Raw genomic sequence first — 18,154 nt, forward strand, 5'->3', positions numbered from 1 at the left:
ATCTTTTTCCCAGTATCTCGGAAGCATGTGCCCACCTCTGGAAGCTCACCACCGAGACTCTGAGTGGCTCACGTGGACACCCCAAAGACAAATGGGTCAGGGGTGTCTCACCAAAGGAAAATTGAGGTAATACCAGAAAGGGAGTAGTAAATGCTAGATGAGCAAAAACAAGAGGTCCTGCAGATCATACAGAGTAAAATGTAGAGAACTGCCAAGAACTGCAAAGTAACCTGTTCCCATTCAATAAAAGGGCAATTTAAACCATCAGAACCATCCCAAGTTGAGATTAGAAGAGGTAGTGAATTCTGTCATAGGAGTTTCCATCAAAGACTTACATTTCCAAGTTTTCTAAGGTTTCAATCAATCAACTGAATCAATTCATTTGTGACTGGACACTGCAACGCTTCAGTCTAGCTCCACTGCTGTCACATGTCTCCATTCCACCATCATATCTTAACCCCGAAACTGCAAACATCTCCTAACTAGTCTCCTAACTTCCCACTTGCCCTTCTCCAAACACTCCTATATTTATTGAGCTCCTGGTATGTGCCAGGTACTGTTTAAGGGACAGATACGTTGGTGACCAAACACATAAATCCCCATCTTCAGGGACCTTCCGTTCCAGTGGGGGACGCAGAAAATAAACAACACATACTGGTAAAATATATGAGATGTCAAATTGTGATAAGTGCTAAAAAGAAAAACATAAAGCATTGGGATGTGCATGAAGTGCTAGCAGTGGGGTAGTTAGGGTAGCCAGAGAAGGCTTCACTGAAAAAGCAATTTTTTCAATAAAAACCAAAAAGGAGTGAGGGACTGAGCCATGCAGATATCTGGGGGATGAAAATTCCAAGTAGAAGGAAAGCCAGAAACAGGAGCATTTCAAGCAACAGTGAAAAGGCTGCAGCAGAGCAACTAAAGGAGACTAGCAGGGATGAGATCACATAGATAAAAGGTGGCCAGATGATCTTCAGAGGCTTGTAGTTGATGGTAAAGACCTTGGGAAGGAGAAGGAAGCCTATTCCAGGGTTTTAAACAAAATGACAAAATCTGTCTTGTGTTTTAACAGGATCCACTTGACTGCCGTAAGTATATGCTGAAAGTGAACAAAGGCTAAAATTTCTATCTTAACAGGTCACTGAACACTACAAGAATCTTATAATTCTTTCATTCTGATTAACCCTTCAACTTGTGTGCTAATGTCCTCTCAATATTTTGGTTCATACTTTTAACGCCACAAATTAGACTATTGCTATTTTGCACCGAGAATATTTATGCATTTATACATATATGCATTTATACACACTCACCTTATTTTTTGGCACCTCAGACCTTCCTCCTGGGATTACATTCCTTCTTTCTAAAGTCCAGTCTTTGAAAGTTCCTTTAGAGTAGGTCTGTTGGTTGTAAAATATCTTGGTTTTGTTTTTTTAATCTGAAATTGTCTCTGTTTGCCCTTGTTCTTGAAACATCGCTTTCTCAGGTACAATTCTGGTTTGACAGTTATTTCTTGGCAGTACTTTGAGGAAAAGGTTTCATTATTTTCATTGGCACTTGAGGGGAAATTTTCATTTCGTCTCCTGGCTTCCAGTTTTACTATTAAGAATTTCACTGTCAGTCTAATTGCTCTTCCTTTACAGGTCATCGCTCTTTTCTCCCTAGCTGCTTTTAAATTTGCTTTGTCTTTGGCATTCTGCAGTTTTACTATCTGTGTCTAGATGTGAACATCTTTTTACTTGCCCGGCTTGGCATTCTTTGTACTTCCTTTATCTGTGGAGTCATGTCTTCAGTTAGTTGCAGAAAACACTCAGCCACAATTTTGCAAAACTTGGCTGTCCTCTAATCTCTCTATTCTCTACTTCTTAGACTCTATTTCGATATATATTAGACTTCTTCTTCTATCAAACCTCTTAATCTCTCATTAATATTTTCTATCTTCTTGTCTGTTTATACTATGTTCTGGGTGATTTCTGCAGATTTTGTGCCAATCTCCTAATTTTTTCTTTGGTTCTAATATGTGATTTAACTCATTCTTTTAAAAAACATGTTAAGAATTATTATATTCATTTTAGCAGTTTTTTAATTATTTTCTAATATTCTTGGTCAACATTGGTTCATTTGTGTGATTCTGTATGCTTTTTTGTATGTTTTTCATACATACTTATTTTATATTCAAGTTAATATTTCCAATTTCTGAAATTCTCAAAAGTCTGAATGTGTTGTTGCTTTTTCTGCTAATTCTCACTTGAAAGGGTTCATTTGTCATGTGGTCATGAGCTCACATTTTATGAAAAAATCTGTAGTCCTAAATTGAGGATGCTTCTCCGGAGATGATCTGTGTCTGTTTCTTCTGGGACTCAGATGGTTCTACTGGCCTGGTACCACTTTGGCCCTTTCCCAAGTTCCCTGATTAATTTTCTAGTCTCTGGTCAGCTTAGTCCCATTGCCACTGGTCCAGGGCTAGTCTTCTTGTTGTGCTCAAGCAGGATTTGCCTTTGGCCCAGCTTTGCCTTTCCCATTTGTTTCCTCTCCTACTCGAGTACAATGTATGGGAATGCTTGGAGATTTTCCATTCTTCCTATTTCAACAGTGCAATAAAAAGTATGCTTTACACATGATCTAGTTGTTTCCAAGCAGAAGCGTTCTTCAGAGGATCTAGTCAGTCATGCTGTCCTCTTTTTGTCTTCCTCCTTGTTTCTTGGGTTTGTCTTTTTTAACCTACCTTTTCTCAGTCTGAAATACTATTTTGAGATCTCCTACTGGTTCTCTGAATTCTCTTGGTTAGTTTTTTTTCTCCATCACCTCCATTTTTCTCTCCCCACTCTTTAGAAGACGGAGTTTTCCAGAATCTCAGGCCTCTGTTCTTCTTAGTTTATCTTGTCTACACCAACGACTTCATTCACAGTATTCCGATATTTCTGTATTTCCAGCTCTGACATAACCCAAAGTTACAAATCTACATTTCAAATTGTCTTCTTGTGACCTCCATTTGGATTTTCCTCAAACTCAAAATTTTCAAAACTGGTCCTATAATCTCCCCCACCCTCTCTCCTCAAATCTGCTCCTCTTCCAATATTTTCCAACTTATTTGTGGATACCACTATCTACCACTCATCTAAGCCATATGGTCCTATGAAATTTAACTACAAATATTCCTTGAAATCTGTCCCTTTCTGTCTTATTTCCATCATCACTGATATAGTTGGATTGTCATCATTTCTTCCTGATAAATTACAATAGTCTCTGTTTCTTTCTCTTGTCTCCATACTCATGGCTCAAATCCACCTACCCCCTGCTGCTCTTGTGATCTTTCTAAAATGCAAATGTGAACATGTCACTCCTCTGTGGAAAATTTTTCAGTGTTCCCCTATCACTGCATCATATGGTTTAGGTTTCATAACAGTGCATATAAGACCTCCATGATCTAACCTATGCTTTTTATTTTGCCTGCCTATTTCACTTTAAACTGTAAGAGGGCCATGAGAATGTCTGTCTAGCTACCTTGGCATTAACCTCAGTGCCAAGCCCAGAGCCTGACACCTAACAGATAATTACTAAATGGATACATCACTGCCTCATATATTAGAAACTCTTTACACTCGTCAATCTGAACTTTTTTTTTGCAGTAACACAAGTGTACCCAACTCTCACAACTCTAGGCTAGCTACTATTTACTCATTTATTCAAACATTCATTCATTTATCTTGTAATTACTACAATCTAAAACTGTGAATGGTGCAGAGTAGGTGCTCTGAATGAATAAATGAAAATGAACTTAGAAATTTGGCCTAGGAGATAACACATACCCGAGGAATTAACCAATGTAAGGAATTGTAATACAAGAGCAGTTTTTCTCCAGGCGGTATTTGCATAAACAAATACAAATATAAGGCAAACCTATGCCTTTCTGTTTCCCTTCCCGAGTCTGGGAACCAGATTTAGTGAATCAAACTTTGTAGAATGAATCAGAGCAAAACCAAGAAAAATAAAGGGCAAACCAACCAACTTTCTATAAAGAACTGAAAAGGAATCTCCTAAACCCCATATCTAAACGGCAGAAATCTGAAAGGTCTCAATAGATGCCCAGGTATTCCCGGAAACCCCGCCCTAAGAAGGCGGGGCATGCAGGATGGGGCGAGGCTAGTCCTGCTCGACCACGCCCCCTATGGGCCGGGTGTAAGCGTCGAGCCGCGCCAGAGCTGGCGTACCCCTGCCGTTTCCTAGGAGATGAAACACACAAGACGCCAGAGCTTCACAAGGGAGCGAACGAGGTAAGCGGCTGGCTGGGGCCGGTAATCCCGAGCCGGCTGCGGGGCTGCCATCCTCTGTCCATCCAGCCCGAGCTTGTCCTGTGACGCTGGCCGGGCATGTCCCCGCGGCGCTCTGTCCTACCAGGGCCAACCTCTGCGGAGAAGGGGCATAGACACTGGTAGGGGAAGGGACGGGAGGGAGGAGATCCCTTGAGAGGCGGAGCGGGCGGGAGGGGTCGGCCTGCGGCTGCTGCAGTGGATTCTGTCTAAGGCCCCCTCTACCACTTTACCTGCGCTCCTAGACGGCGGGGGTCGGTCCCGGGTGGGGGATGACGACGGGACATCTGTCAATCTGAGGTACCCTGCCCCGAACCTCTTCCCTAGGGTTCCCCCGCCCCCTCGCCACACACACACACACACACACACACACACACACACACACGCACACCTCCTCCGCTCCCTCTACTGCTTAAGGGGAAACTACTTTTAGGAGTGAGGGGCGTGGTCGGGTCTCGGAAAGAGAGCGAATTGAGTTCAGAAGTTCTATAAAATAAAAAAGACAGAAGTCTTTTTAGGAGTCTTTTAAGGGCTCCGGTTTGCAGAAAAAGGATCAGAGCGTCCGTGTAACGAAAACTGTTTCTTTACTGCAAATAAGACGGGTGGGAAAGTAAACCAATAAAACTGATTTTTAGTGGTTTGTAATCTCAATTCTAAAAGGAAAGATTTATGTATTTGTGTTTCGATAATCTTTTTAAATCAGCAGATATTTGTTCTAGTGATAACGGAATTCTCATGGAGCAGTTATTGGACTTATTTTAATCAGAAAAACAACACATTGGGTCAATATAGTGGTGGAGGCAAAAGTTACTTTTCAGCCTTTTGGCCTTTATCTTTCCCATCCTCCAGTGACCGCTGAGTGATGGGGACGGGAGATACTCCTCTGAAGGCGGCCACTTGCTACCCACGCGAGGGTGCTCTTGGCAAGGATGTTTTATCTCTTCGTTGGGATACGTTTTTTTCTTTCTTTTTTTCTTTTTTTTCTTTTTGTTTAGTTTTAAAATGATTTGTGAATATTACCACAAAGCACTAATGCTTTTATATTTTAATACAGAATCTTTGTTTTCCCATTGTAAAAGCTCCCCTTTTAATTTCTGTAAACATATGACTTGGTTAGTTTGACATCTTTTTCCTGTTTTGCTTTTTAAACAATTAAGTGATTCTTAAGACATTACGTTTTTCTTAAACGTTAATGCGAGCCTAGGAGTGATTACAGTAGGTTCTACAAAGCAAGTTGAAGGCATCCAAATGGCATCTGTTCAGTGATTGGCAGACACAAGTTTCACCCTCCCTTTGACCTCTATGTTAATCTTCTTTACTCCTATCTAAATCCCTTCTTAACTGGCAGAAACTGTTGAGAATAAAGCTCAAGTTTACAATAATTGTGCACTTAGATAAGCAGCAATTGTACTCTTAGATAAAAGTAAGAAAACTAGAATGGGAGAGAAATTATATGGGTATTTATTTAATGTAGGTCTATACTAAGCCTCTAAATACATGTCTTTTTCTTTAAATCAGAATATAAGGTTTGTTTAACACATAGGAAAGTAAGTAAACATTGTAGCTTGATTGTGGAAAATTCCAAGTTCTGTTAAATTAATTGAGGATCACAGTTCTATAACATGTACTTGTGTGTTGCCTTGCTATATATATATATATATATATATATATATATATATATATATATATATTCATGTACATAAGAAATCTTGTTAATGCTTGCAAATTTTGCAGAATTAGCTTTCTATAGGTCAACAGAGAAGAATATGTAACTTGTAGAGAAATATTATTGTGTGTGAACTGGGGACCCATAGGCAGTGTATGTTTCTTTTTTTCTTTTCTTTTTTTTAGCTGCTTAATAAGTTTATTTTTCTCTTAATATGAAAAATCTTCATGGAAAATTATTGTTTGTTTATTAACTTAGCAGCCTGTTCCTGAGCTCTAAGGAAGCTTTTGCCTTCTTCTGCTCTACCCGATCTTTCTTTTGGGCAAGAGACATTTTGGGCCGGTTTCACCTCTTCTTTTTAACTTCTTTCTTAGGCTTCTTCTCATAGACTGGATTCTCTCATCTAGCAGCATGAGCTTTCTTATACATCTCCTCCATGCCTGGAGTTACGTTGTTCTTTATGTATTGAGAGAATTGTTTCTTGTAAGCATCTTCATCTTCTTCCATTAGATAACGCGTCTGCAGCTCCCTTCAGGACTCCCAAACTCTATTTCCAGTAGTAGTTCTGGCAAGCCTTGCATCCAAATAGCAGGTGAAGGCACCAGGTTGACCATCAATGCTTTCCACATTGTATTCATCTCCAGTCACCTCCACTTGACCTTCATAGATCTTGTTCACGCCAAAGCTATTGAGAAGCCTGCAGGCCAGCAGCAGGCCAGTACAATATGCTGCAGCATAATTTGTCAGGCCACCCTTCACGCAATACTTTGGGAGTTCATGGGCATACGCTGCACAAACTATCATATCTCCTTTTATATAGGCATAAGCAGTTAGACAAATGATATCTCTGTTGGTTATATGAACTATCATCCTATATTTGGGTGTGTTGTACTTATTTTTATCCTGGATTACCAAGCGTTTCCGGCCATAGTAATCAGTTTTACCCTTTTGCCGTCTTCTAAAATTCACTTGTTATCTCTTGAAGTTGGGTTTTATTCTTTAACTTTAATAAACCCCATCCTGTGGAACAGAGATCCACGTCCGCCGCTCCCCACAGACCTGCACTCTGTTTCTTAAGTTACATGTGCTGCTTTTTTGACTAGTAATCAGTTTAGGACCTTGCTATGTTATACTGATAAAAAAAAAAAAATAGGTGTTTATGTGCTATCCGTCAGTGGGTACATAGGAATATGATTTTTTAAAAAACCTTTACCTGTGTATCTATGCCTCTTTACATTAGGCCATTGTCCTTGTATTTTCAGAGGGATGAGGGGACAGTGAAAATGGCTTGTTTCTCACCCTGGAGAGCTATTTAATTTGTAATTAATATGATTCAAAAGAGGTCTTTCTAAAGTTATTTGGGAGCATAGTATATCAATTTGTTTTACCTAAAGGTCAGGTAGGATTTAAACTGGACAGATTCTCTCAGAGCCACAAATCTGCCTTTTTTAAATCTATGCCATGTCCTTAATCTTCACGACCACCTCCCAAATGAGAGAAGTTGGGAAATGACCACGTCCCTTGTTTATTCTTCTCTGAATATAAGTACAGCATACGGTATAGCCATCCTCACTTTAAAATACCTTTGTGTTCAGTGTATATTTGACGGTTGGTTGGTTTGGCTTGGAATAAAGTTTCCAATAGCTGATCTAAACCTGGTTGGGCTTCCATGCCAAACGCAGAAAGTCATCAATGACTGAATAATTGTTGTGCTAGTCGTACTGGTGACGGTGGTGGTTGGTGGTCTTAATAGTGGAAGAGAAAGAGACAATGGATTCCACTTTTGCAGGTTAAGTCACTGCAAGGTACAGTTTTGACTACTCTTTCTGGCACCCTCTTACCTCTGGACTTCTGTTCCCACCTGGGCACCTCCATCTTTCATTCCCTTCTCAAGCAATGTGTTCTTTTCCAGAATTGCCTATATTACTTTCTACCTCTCAGACCCTTAATGCTTGTCCTCAGTTATGTGTTAACTTGAAAATAATTGTTGAATATGCAAAAAATTTGCAAAGGAGAGACGGTGCTATTATCCCATTAAATTTCTCTATTAATTTCCTGGGTGAGGTTAAAAAAATAATTTTCATGATGGGAGCTCGGACTCCCTTCTCCCTTACTCAGACTTTCTTTCCCTTCACTGTTTTGGGCCTATTGTTTCTACAGTGTCCTTCAGGTATAGGATAAGCTAGATGTAGCCCTAGGGTTTTGTTAGGTAGTAAGCACCATTTGCACTTTCCAGTTAGTCAGTAGCATCTTGGTGTTTTAGGGTTGGGAGTTGGGCTAGGAAGATGGGGGGGAGGGGGGGTGCGGGGGAGGGAGGGGGGAGGGGCAGGCAGCAATTGTTGTGTGATAGATTCTACATGGTTTTGGAGCAAAGAGAGGTGGTTCCTTACAATCAGTTCCATTAATGATTGTAAAAGCCAATAATGGGTTCTGTAGAAGTTAAGGACCACACTAAAAAAAAAACACAAAACAACAACACAGCTCCTGGTTAATGGACTCCATCTTTGATTCTCTGAATGATCATAAATAGGTCATTTAATCCTTCTGTGTTTTTATTTTATAATTTTACTGGAATAATGAACATCATAGCTTTTGGACAAATATATTCTCTATATTGTTACTTATGCAATAAACCTATAGAGAGCACCATTTCCTTAAAAGAGATAGGTGTATGTCACCTTAAATAAGGTAGGTAGAAAAGAATGTCAAGCAGTTTAACATGTTGATATTGAATTGCAAAATACTGCTTTAATCAAATTCTAAGTGATCAGAAGAAATACATAATATATTTCAGCCCATAATACATTTCAGCCCAGGCATAGCACATAGTATAAAACAACCCAAAAGATCTTTCAAAATTATATTTCCTTATACAAATAAAAGAAAAATTAAGAAAAGCAAATACGTGTTTTGGTCAGGAGCTCTGCAGAGGGATGTTGCCTTTCTCTATATTAATACCTTCATATTTAAAATCTGTGTCTATGTATAATGTAAAGACCACTTGCAAAAAAGAATGCATTTTTAGGCAAAGGATGAACCATTTGTTGGCATTTGATAAGACCATTTGCTCAGACTTAAGCTGAAAGAAATGAATGAATCCCTGCTTAGCACTGGAATCTACTATCGTGATCTCTTTCAAGATCTTGGCCAGAGTTAGCATAGCCTACGTTATTTCACATGTGCTTTTGAAGGGGTTATTTTCTGTATGAAGTAAAATAAATGATAAATTATTATAATACACACTCTCTGTTATTGTAAAGCCCCACTGGGTTCTTCCAAAGTCTCCTGTGGACAAATACATTCCATGTATAGGAAACAACATAGTTTTACTGTAGTTCTCTACACTTGTTTATTCTTTCTCCAGAAAGCCTGTTTTTAGAAGTCTTAGATATTTTGACAACTACATCACATCCTTGTAGGTCCTAAATTTATGCATAAAATAGAAAAGCAGTTTCTATGATTTTATTTTATTTTGTGGAAATATTTTGTGGAAATGAAGCAGTGGTATACAGTAAAAGGAAAATGATCTGTGAATGAAGTACCAAAGTATAAAAGGCATTTTAAAACAAAGTATTTTAATGATGCCAAACATTTTATTACCATCTGCAACTAAACATAAAACCTTATAACAAAATGATGGAGATTCTTAAAAGCAAATTAAGAATGATAAATAGGTATGAACTGAGAAATAATTCCTTGAAATGTGGAACTAAGAACAATGGGAGGAAACTTAAATATTGTTGTAATGAGGTAGGCACTAAGACTAGTGCTTTGTTTTTCTTTAGTTGTGGTAATATAATCAGAACCTATTGAAACCTGTGCCCTTCAAATATATACAGATCCATAATCCCTTATCTGTAGTTTTAAAATCCACAAAGCACTGAAAGATGAAATTTTAAAAATAAATTTGTGCAAATCTTTGTCATGTTTTGCAACAAAACATGACCCGAATAATGTGAGGCCATTTATAGTCTTTATTTATTTTACTTAGTATATTTTTCATACATGTTTCTGTGGTACATTAAAAGGCTAATGCAAAGTATTACATAACATAAGGTATGTGTTCTATACTACTTTCCTCAAAAATGAAAATTCCTGGATTCCAAACACATCTGGCCCACAAATTTCACATAAGGGATTGTGGGCCAAATAAAATCTGATGCAGAAAGTGCTTCAGAAAATGGATATACTGAGTATAATTGTATGATTTGGTCTGGTCTGGAATAATATAGATTATAGTAAATAAAAAGGAATCGTACAAATCATTAAGCCAACATTTATTGAATATTCATGGGATAAATGGTACAGTACCATGTAAACGAAGCATTCACCAAATGAGTATTGTCAGTTGGTTATATGTGAACTGCATTCCACACAGCACAAATGATTTACTGACAGATGTTTAACACATTGGTATTTATGTTACTTAAAGCTTTTCCCTGTGTAGTAAGTTAGCGGTAAAATTTTTTGTAGAGATTCTTTAATGAAAATTCCCTTTATTCTTATTTTTTATAGGGTGTTCATAAGAATGGAAGCACTGTTTCCTTGCCGCTGTAGCTCATGAACCTTCAGATTCTTGGGGAAGAGCCTATGTGAAATGATGACAAATCTATCACCAGTGTAGCAACAACAGTCTAAGGGCAAAAACAAACTTTGAAAAAAGAAGCATTGACGTTTATATTCAACAAAGAAGCCATTGCAATCAGCAACTTCTGCGGCGTCATCTTTCCAAGATGAACCGGTACACAACCATGAGACAACTGGGGGATGGCACCTATGGCAGTGTGCTGATGGGCAAGAGTAACGAATCTGGGGAGCTGGTGGCCATCAAAAGGTACTGTGTGCAGCCTGCAAAGTTTGCCTTCGAAGCTGGTCTTTCCTTTCTTTTGCTTGCTTGAGAAACTGAAGGTACTGTATGGGATTTTTTCAGAGTTTAAAGTTGAGTGCATAGCAGAGCTTATTGTTTCGTTAAAACAGTAGGCCTCAAAATCAGGGGGTATTCATAATATCAAATTGAGTTCTGAATGGCAAGTGGCATTTTACTAAGCTTACCAATTAAATAGAATTAATTATTAATTTATTTTCAATATACTGTATTTATTATCTATTAATAGTATATGTAAAAAAATTATCCCAAAGCTAAAATAAGAACCAGCACCATGTTTCACCGAAAATAAGACCTAGCCGGACAATTGGTCCTAATGCGTCCTTTGGAGCAAAAATTAATATAAGATGCAGTACCTTATATTATATTATATATATATTATATATATATAATATTATATATATGATATATTATATCAGGTGACTTCACATGATCTTTCCTCTGTGTATGTCTGTGTCCTGATTTCCTTTTCTTATAAGGACACCAGTCAGACTGTTTTAGGACCTACCCCAAAGACCTCCTTTAACCTTAATCACCTTGTTACAGTCTATCTCCAAATACATTCACACTGAGGTACTGGGGGTTATCAACATATGGAGGTGGAGGGGTGGGCACAATTTGGCCCATAACAGGCTGTTGTAACAAAGTTTAACCACAGACCCTGTGGCTTAAACAACAGAAACTTACTGATGTACAATTCTGAAGGCTAGAAGTCTAAAATGTGTCAGCAGGGTTGGTTCCTTCTGAGGGCTATGAGAAGAGGCCATCAGCATATAATTTAGGAATGCTTTGGTATTTGAAGTAAGGAAAACTAACCAAAAGTAACTTAATAGGGATTTATTTTTCTCTCATAATAAAGCAGCCCAAGGCTGGCACCTTGTCTCCATGCTGTCATCACAGACCTAGGCTCTTCTGTCTTCAAAAAATAGCTGCTGCACCTCCAGACATTAAGTATGAGTTCCAAGCAAGAACACATGGGGCAAAGCTGAGGCAGTCAGTTACTGCACTGTTTTCTAATTGGGGAAGCAGAAGCTTTCCCACACCCCTATCCAGAAGACTTCTGGTTACTTCTCATTGGCCAGTGTGTGTCACATGGCCCACCTAGCTATAAGGTAGACTGCGTAACCGAGGACTCAGCTGGGCATATTGTATCCTGAGTTATGCTGAGTTATGTCAGTAAAGGGGAAGAGTGGCCTTTGCATTGCCAACTCACACATTCAGTATCCACTATGTGCCAGACTGTCCCTAACTTAAGTAAGGACAGAGGAAAAATGAATGAGAAGAGAAGCTGGAACATGGAAGGCTTGAAGAAAACCAAAATAGTCACTCAGCACAGAACTGTTAAGCTCCTATTACACTGGGCATTCAGGACAAAATGGGGATGAAACAGATGAGTTACAACGCAGTGAGGAAGACCAACAAATTAGACAAGTTACAACATCAAATATGTTAAGTTCTACAATGGAGGAATACTGGATCCTATGGGAGCATAAAGAAGCAATGCTGGAGAAATATCTTGGAAGGCTTCCCAGAGAAAAATGAGATCTCAAGAATGAGAAAAAATTATCAAGAAAAAGAGGAGAGGGAAGAATGTTCTAGGGCAATAGGTACATGTACGAAGGTGTGGAGGCGAGAGAGAATGTGAAGGCGTGGCTGGGGCTGAGTAATGGAAAGAAATGAGGAGGCTGGAGTGTAGACTGTGACTGGGTGAGAGAAGGGACATGAGGCTAAAGGGTGATGTCATCAAGCCAGATTAAGGAAGTTGTACGTCTTGAGGACTAGAAGGTGATGAAGGATTTTAAGCAGGAGAATTAATGTGATCAAATGTTGATTTAGAAGTCCCTTTCTCACAAGAGTGGAGACTTGATGAAAGAGGTCAAGACTAGACGCAAGGTGACCAGTTAGGAGATTGGTCAGCCGTCTTGGTTAGAGGTGGTGGAGGCCTGATCTAGGAAAATAGCATTGGGTTTAGACATAAATGGAAGCATTCAGGGGACATTTAGGAAACAGGCTCTATAGGAACTGGGGGGAAGGAGTAAAGAATGGGGAAGAGTCCAGGCTAACTTTTGGGATTCTGGTTTACATGGGTAGTGGTGGTGCCATTTGCCATGACAAAAAGGGGCAAAATCACAGGTTTAGGGGTAAAGCTGGTTTAAATTTTGGACCTAATGACTTTGAGGTGCCCATAGGCAATTGAATATTTGCATTTAAAGGTCAAAAACAGAGGTCTGGGCTGGAGATTTGGGAATTGTTAATCTATAGATTGTAATTGAAGCTACAGAGAAGGAAAAGAAATGAGGTCTTCATACACTGAGGAACCCCAGCATATAAAGGGTCTTACAGAGAAGACAGAAGGAGGCACCAGAGAAAACCAGGACAGTGTAGAAAATATCTCAACCCAAAGGAAAGATTGAAAGAAAAAGTGCTCAGCTGGAAGATATGTAATATCTAATGCTGAAAAACATCTGGGTTGGTTAGGAATGTTTCTTGCTGCAAGTAACAAATAAATTAACTAACAGCAAGTACAGAACCAATGACTTGAATAAGAAGTTTTTCTTACATATCAAGAAATCTGGAGTTTGATGATTTGAGGGCTCTTTCAATGGCTCAAACATGTACTGAATTCAGGCCTTTTCTACTTTCTTCATACTGAGTTGCTGGCATTTGTTTGTCCTCAAATGTGTCACTTAATGGCCACATTATGATTACTTCACTTCTAGGCATTACATCCATGTTCAAGGTGGGAGGAAGAGAGAATAATATGAGTAAGCGCGTCCCTCAAATTTTATCAGGAAGTAAAATTTCTTTACCAGAAGCCCCCAAGTAGTAACTTTCCCTAATACCTTATTGGCTAGAACTGGATCACGTGGTCTCTCTTATGTCCAAGGGAGGCTAGAAATGGACTTGTGGTATCCAAACAATATTATCTGCTATGGTGTTCCTTGGATCTGGGGAGTAGGACATAATTAGTGGCTGTAGTCGGACTTGTGCCAGTGGAATAGAAGAGGAGATAAGCCAGATCGTAGGAGGGCAAGAAGTAGTAAAAGGTTGGGCAGTCAAGCATTGAGCTGTGAATAGTTTTGGAGGACAGGTTACTGAGCTGCTAAGAAAGTCACAGGATTGCCAAGCACCAGTAGGTGTCCCCCTGAGATTACATGGCATGAATGCTAAAGTAGAGCTAGTGAGGGCATTTACATGATTTTCCTTCCTGCCTTCACCAATCTGTGCAGAGAGCAGAGACTAGAGGATGGCAAGACAGGAGTGGTGGGATGTTGGGAGAGGGGAACATTCAGATTACGGATGTGCTCTTGAGGGGATAGTGGTGGAAAGGCCGATTGTGGGATCCACTCTGGAGGACCACGCAAGAAAAGCCAAGGGTTGAACAAGTAGATGTAAACAGTAGATGTAAGGATGATAAAATGTTAGGAGCTCCTGGTCAGAGTCTGTAGTTTTAAAGGTTGAGATTTTAGAGAGTAGATCCACTCCTCATGATAACGAGGTGTTTATGAGTGACTGGTGGGAGAGAGGTGAACATCTCTTTGGAGGTAAGAACTGTGAAACCAGGCTACTGGCAGGATTATTACTATGAGTGTTCACTATAGCCATTACTTTTTGAGGTTCTGGACGAGACAGAATCTTAGGATAGTTTTTGACCTTGTGTTGCCACAAGAGTCAGACAGAGGGATCTGCCAGTTCTCTCAAGCCTGATGCAAAGGAATAAACTTTACCTGAAAATTACAGATAGTAGACCCCTTCATCTCCATTCTCAGTTTATCCTTATTTGTTACCAAAGCAACCTATGTTCTATAATATCCAATCAGGACCATCATCTTATGCTTGGTCGTGTAAAATTTTAGGTACTGCGAATTTAGGCCATAAATAGTCTAGGTATGATACTTTGTATAACATTTTAAATCCATCCATGTTTGATTAAAAATAAATTCCATGTTGAATATATTTTGTGAAGCAGATAAAAGAGCTGACTGTCTTGAATATTCAAAATGGGCAATAATCATGTCCCCTTGAAGGGAAATTGATTACCTGGAAGAAGGTATTTTTCATTCTGAAAGCCTTTTAAACAGAAGAACCAGGAGTTGGGTGTTGGGGGTGGCTATCGGAATTAGACATGCTCAATTAAGAACTGTGATGGGGACTGATGTAGAGAAGAAAGTGATCCCTAGCACAGCACAGAGATGGCCAGGGTAAAATAGGGTGGGCGTGGCAGTTGGTAGGTGATGGACATGGTGGTATAATTTGAGAATGTGAACATAGAGAAGAAAGTTTGTACTTAATTCGGTAAGCAGTGGACAAGGCTTTTAAGCAGTCTAGAAATGCAATCAAAACTGGTTAGGATGAGATGGAAGGTGAGTGGTTAGAAGTTTGGAGAACACTGTCCAGAACGACATAAAAAGAATCTTTTTGAAAATTTCCTTTGGGAAGTTTTAATTTAGATCACTGGTAAGAAACCTTGTTATCTAATGCCATTTTAGAAAAGCTGTAACAATTAATTCTAGAGGATGGTAATAAGATACATGCATTGCCTAGGGGTAGTATTGATGAGAAGTAGTAATTGCTGGAAAGAAAGTAACAATGGTATATGTGGATGCAGCCACTACAGATTTTCAAGTAGAATAAAAGTTTTAATTTGTACTAACTTGTGAAAAGGAACTTAAATACTATATTATCTAGCCTTGAAAAAATTGAATTTAAAAAATTTTGTAATTACTTTTTAAGAATCATAGCAGATTTTATGTGCAGTTTTTAGATGGATTTGATCACTTTATTCAACTTTTATAGCTACATTGGAATTGACTTCTATTTTATTTTAAATTGATCATTGTTCTAGATTTACCTTTATCATTTTAGCAACACATTTATAAATAAATCTCTATAGCACTGAAAAGTAACTTTTGGTGAATCAGTAAGCCCTCAATTTCTTCAAGCTCCTTTTTATAAATTTGTAGTATCTGAATGAGTATAAATGAAATTCTGATTCACTAAGGATATTTTAGAAATAATAGCAGTAATGCCCTTCATGCCTTATTGTAGACAATCATAAATTTTGGTGCATCTAGTATTTACTGAGTGCTGAACTAAGCAGTTTACAATGAGCTTTTCTTATGCAGTGGTTTCCATTTTATAGCTAAGGAATTTGAGGCACAGAGAGCTCATTAAGTAATTCATCCAAGGTCATTTAATCAGTGAGCTTCTGAGTGAGAATTTGAATCCAGGCAGTGCAATTCCTTAGCTACATTCTTGACTAGCATAGTGTGTTGTCAGTTCTTTAGGCTGCCTTTCCTTTCCTTATTTCTTTACCCCTGTGTATTACACTCTTGTAGAGGCTCAGAATAATTCTTATAGAAATTAGTTAAATTAATAAGAATAACTTTAAGCTTCCCGAGAATCTTGTAGAACATCTCAGTAGGAGATTATAATACTAATGAAAGCAGGAGGACATGTAGCGTTTTTATTTTTCATAATCCAGCCTTGTAATTTCTATACCTTAAGAAATATTTTTTAGAACACGAATCCCATTTTTTCTTGTCTCCCATTTTGTATGGTGACTAAAAATCCATTCATTATAAGTAACATAACCTCTATCTATGGTATATATAGTAGAATTACTTTATTACTCTAAATTCTCTTTTGATATATTTATCTCTGATGGTAGGATAGAATAGGGAAAGTAAAGAACAAAATTCAAGAAAGCTATTTCTAAAGTTTGGTTATTTGTGAATTTTTACTGATTTAAATCACGTAAATTTATGGGCCTCTTGTTTAAAGCTGAGGTAATGACGTAGAAGTTGTCAGATCAAATCATTCTACTAAATTTGGTACCAAAATTTGTCATTTCTTTCCCCATTCACCTAATTATAGTATTTCATATTTATCTTTTAAGATCTAGAGAGGAATTTGGAAGGAATTCTTTTTAAAAAGCACAATTAAACTGATTTAGAGAAATGTAAGAACTCACCCAGAAAGGAAGATTAATGGTAATTCTTTCACCTTCGTATTAAAGCAAAATTTCAGGTATGACATAGTTGTGAACTTGTACCGATAGCCTTGACACATATAGAATGGAGATGATTTGCTTTTAAGGAGGAGGGAAGAAAGATACCATAGTTTGCCCAAAGTGAACTAACTAATAACAGAGTAAGAAAGCCAATGGTGTAATTTGTGTTTTCAAATCCTTAGTCCCCCATACACTAAACTTATCTTTTTAAATTTCAGGATGAAGAGAAAGTTCTATTCTTGGGATGAATGTATGAACTTGAGAGAAGTTAAGGTAAAATTTTAGAGTTGAAAAGAACCGGAGAAAGCCTTAACTCTAGCTCACATCTGTCATTTCTGAGGATGGTAGTTAAGGAGATTATTCTTTTCTCTGTGGGAGGCAATCCAAAGATAATTATATTTATGTTTTTCCTTTATCTTCCTAAAATAATTTCTCATGTCAGTGGAGAACAGAAAATAACGACACCCTCATATTTGAAAGTACACTCTCACTCTTGAAAGAGCATTTTAATTTATATTATCAAAGGAAAGACAACTTTTTAAATTATTACATACCATTTCTTTATATTTTATGCTGTATGAGTTGGATAAAATTTTGGAGACTTTTGCATGCAATTTTGCATGGTTAAGTCAGAAAAAAGTTAGACCTATTTAATAGAGTAAGAAAAAAAAGTGACAGATTGAAATGTTTGGTGGCTATTGTTGACTTGGTTTATTTTTGTACTTATATTCATTGCTTAAAACAGTCACTGCTTACTTTAAATAGATGTTCTAACATGTTTTTAGACCTTTAAAATATTATAGATATTAACACTTAATTCATTAATGAATTCAGAAGAAATGGAAAATTACTTAAGGTAATTATCATGCTTAGCGTTGATGAGATTTTGCCAATTTCTGTAACTTTGCTGTAAGAATTTTAAAGCTTATTTGCTGTGTTGCAGTCCCTGAAGAAACTTAATCATGCCAACGTGATTAAACTGAAAGAAGTTATCAGAGAAAATGACCATCTTTATTTTATATTTGAATATATGAAAGAAAACCTCTATCAATTAATGAAAGACAGGTATATCTGTATTTTATGAAAATTGTATTTTTCCCCTATTATCTCCTTTATGAGTTCCTTGGATCCTTTCAATATGTCACATTTACAATATATAGATTTCTCTCTCAAAGAGATGGATTTAAATTAATTAGTTGTTATCTTTATCAAAAGATAATATCTAACATTAAAGAACTAACTATGACATTTTTCTGCTGTAATCTCTCAAAAGTCAAGATAAA

At 37.7% G+C, this 18,154-nt stretch overlaps 1 protein-coding gene and 1 pseudogene across 4 annotated transcripts in view; one reads left to right on the forward strand and one right to left on the reverse strand.

Moving 5' to 3' along the window:
* Nucleotides 1-4,140: 4,140 nt before the first annotated feature.
* LOC117027119 (60S ribosomal protein L5-like) lies at nucleotides 4,141-7,855 on the reverse strand (annotated as a pseudogene).
* MAK (male germ cell associated kinase) overlaps nucleotides 4,216-18,154 on the forward strand; it is a 53,494-nt gene continuing 39,555 nt past the window's right edge. For 3 of the 4 annotated variants that reach the window (XM_033113252.1, XM_033113254.1, XM_033113256.1), the window contains exons 1-4: nucleotides 4,216-4,271; nucleotides 10,489-10,807; nucleotides 17,090-17,144; nucleotides 17,815-17,936. In XM_033113252.1, coding sequence (XP_032969143.1) covers nucleotides 10,707-10,807; nucleotides 17,090-17,144; nucleotides 17,815-17,936 — 278 coding nt within the window. In that variant the 5' untranslated portion in view covers nucleotides 4,216-4,271; nucleotides 10,489-10,706. The other variant, XM_033113253.1, reaches the window with a different exon arrangement.

This window comes from Rhinolophus ferrumequinum, chromosome 9, assembly GCF_004115265.2.
Source record: "Rhinolophus ferrumequinum isolate MPI-CBG mRhiFer1 chromosome 9, mRhiFer1_v1.p, whole genome shotgun sequence".
Classification (NCBI taxonomy): Eukaryota; Metazoa; Chordata; class Mammalia; order Chiroptera; family Rhinolophidae; genus Rhinolophus; species Rhinolophus ferrumequinum.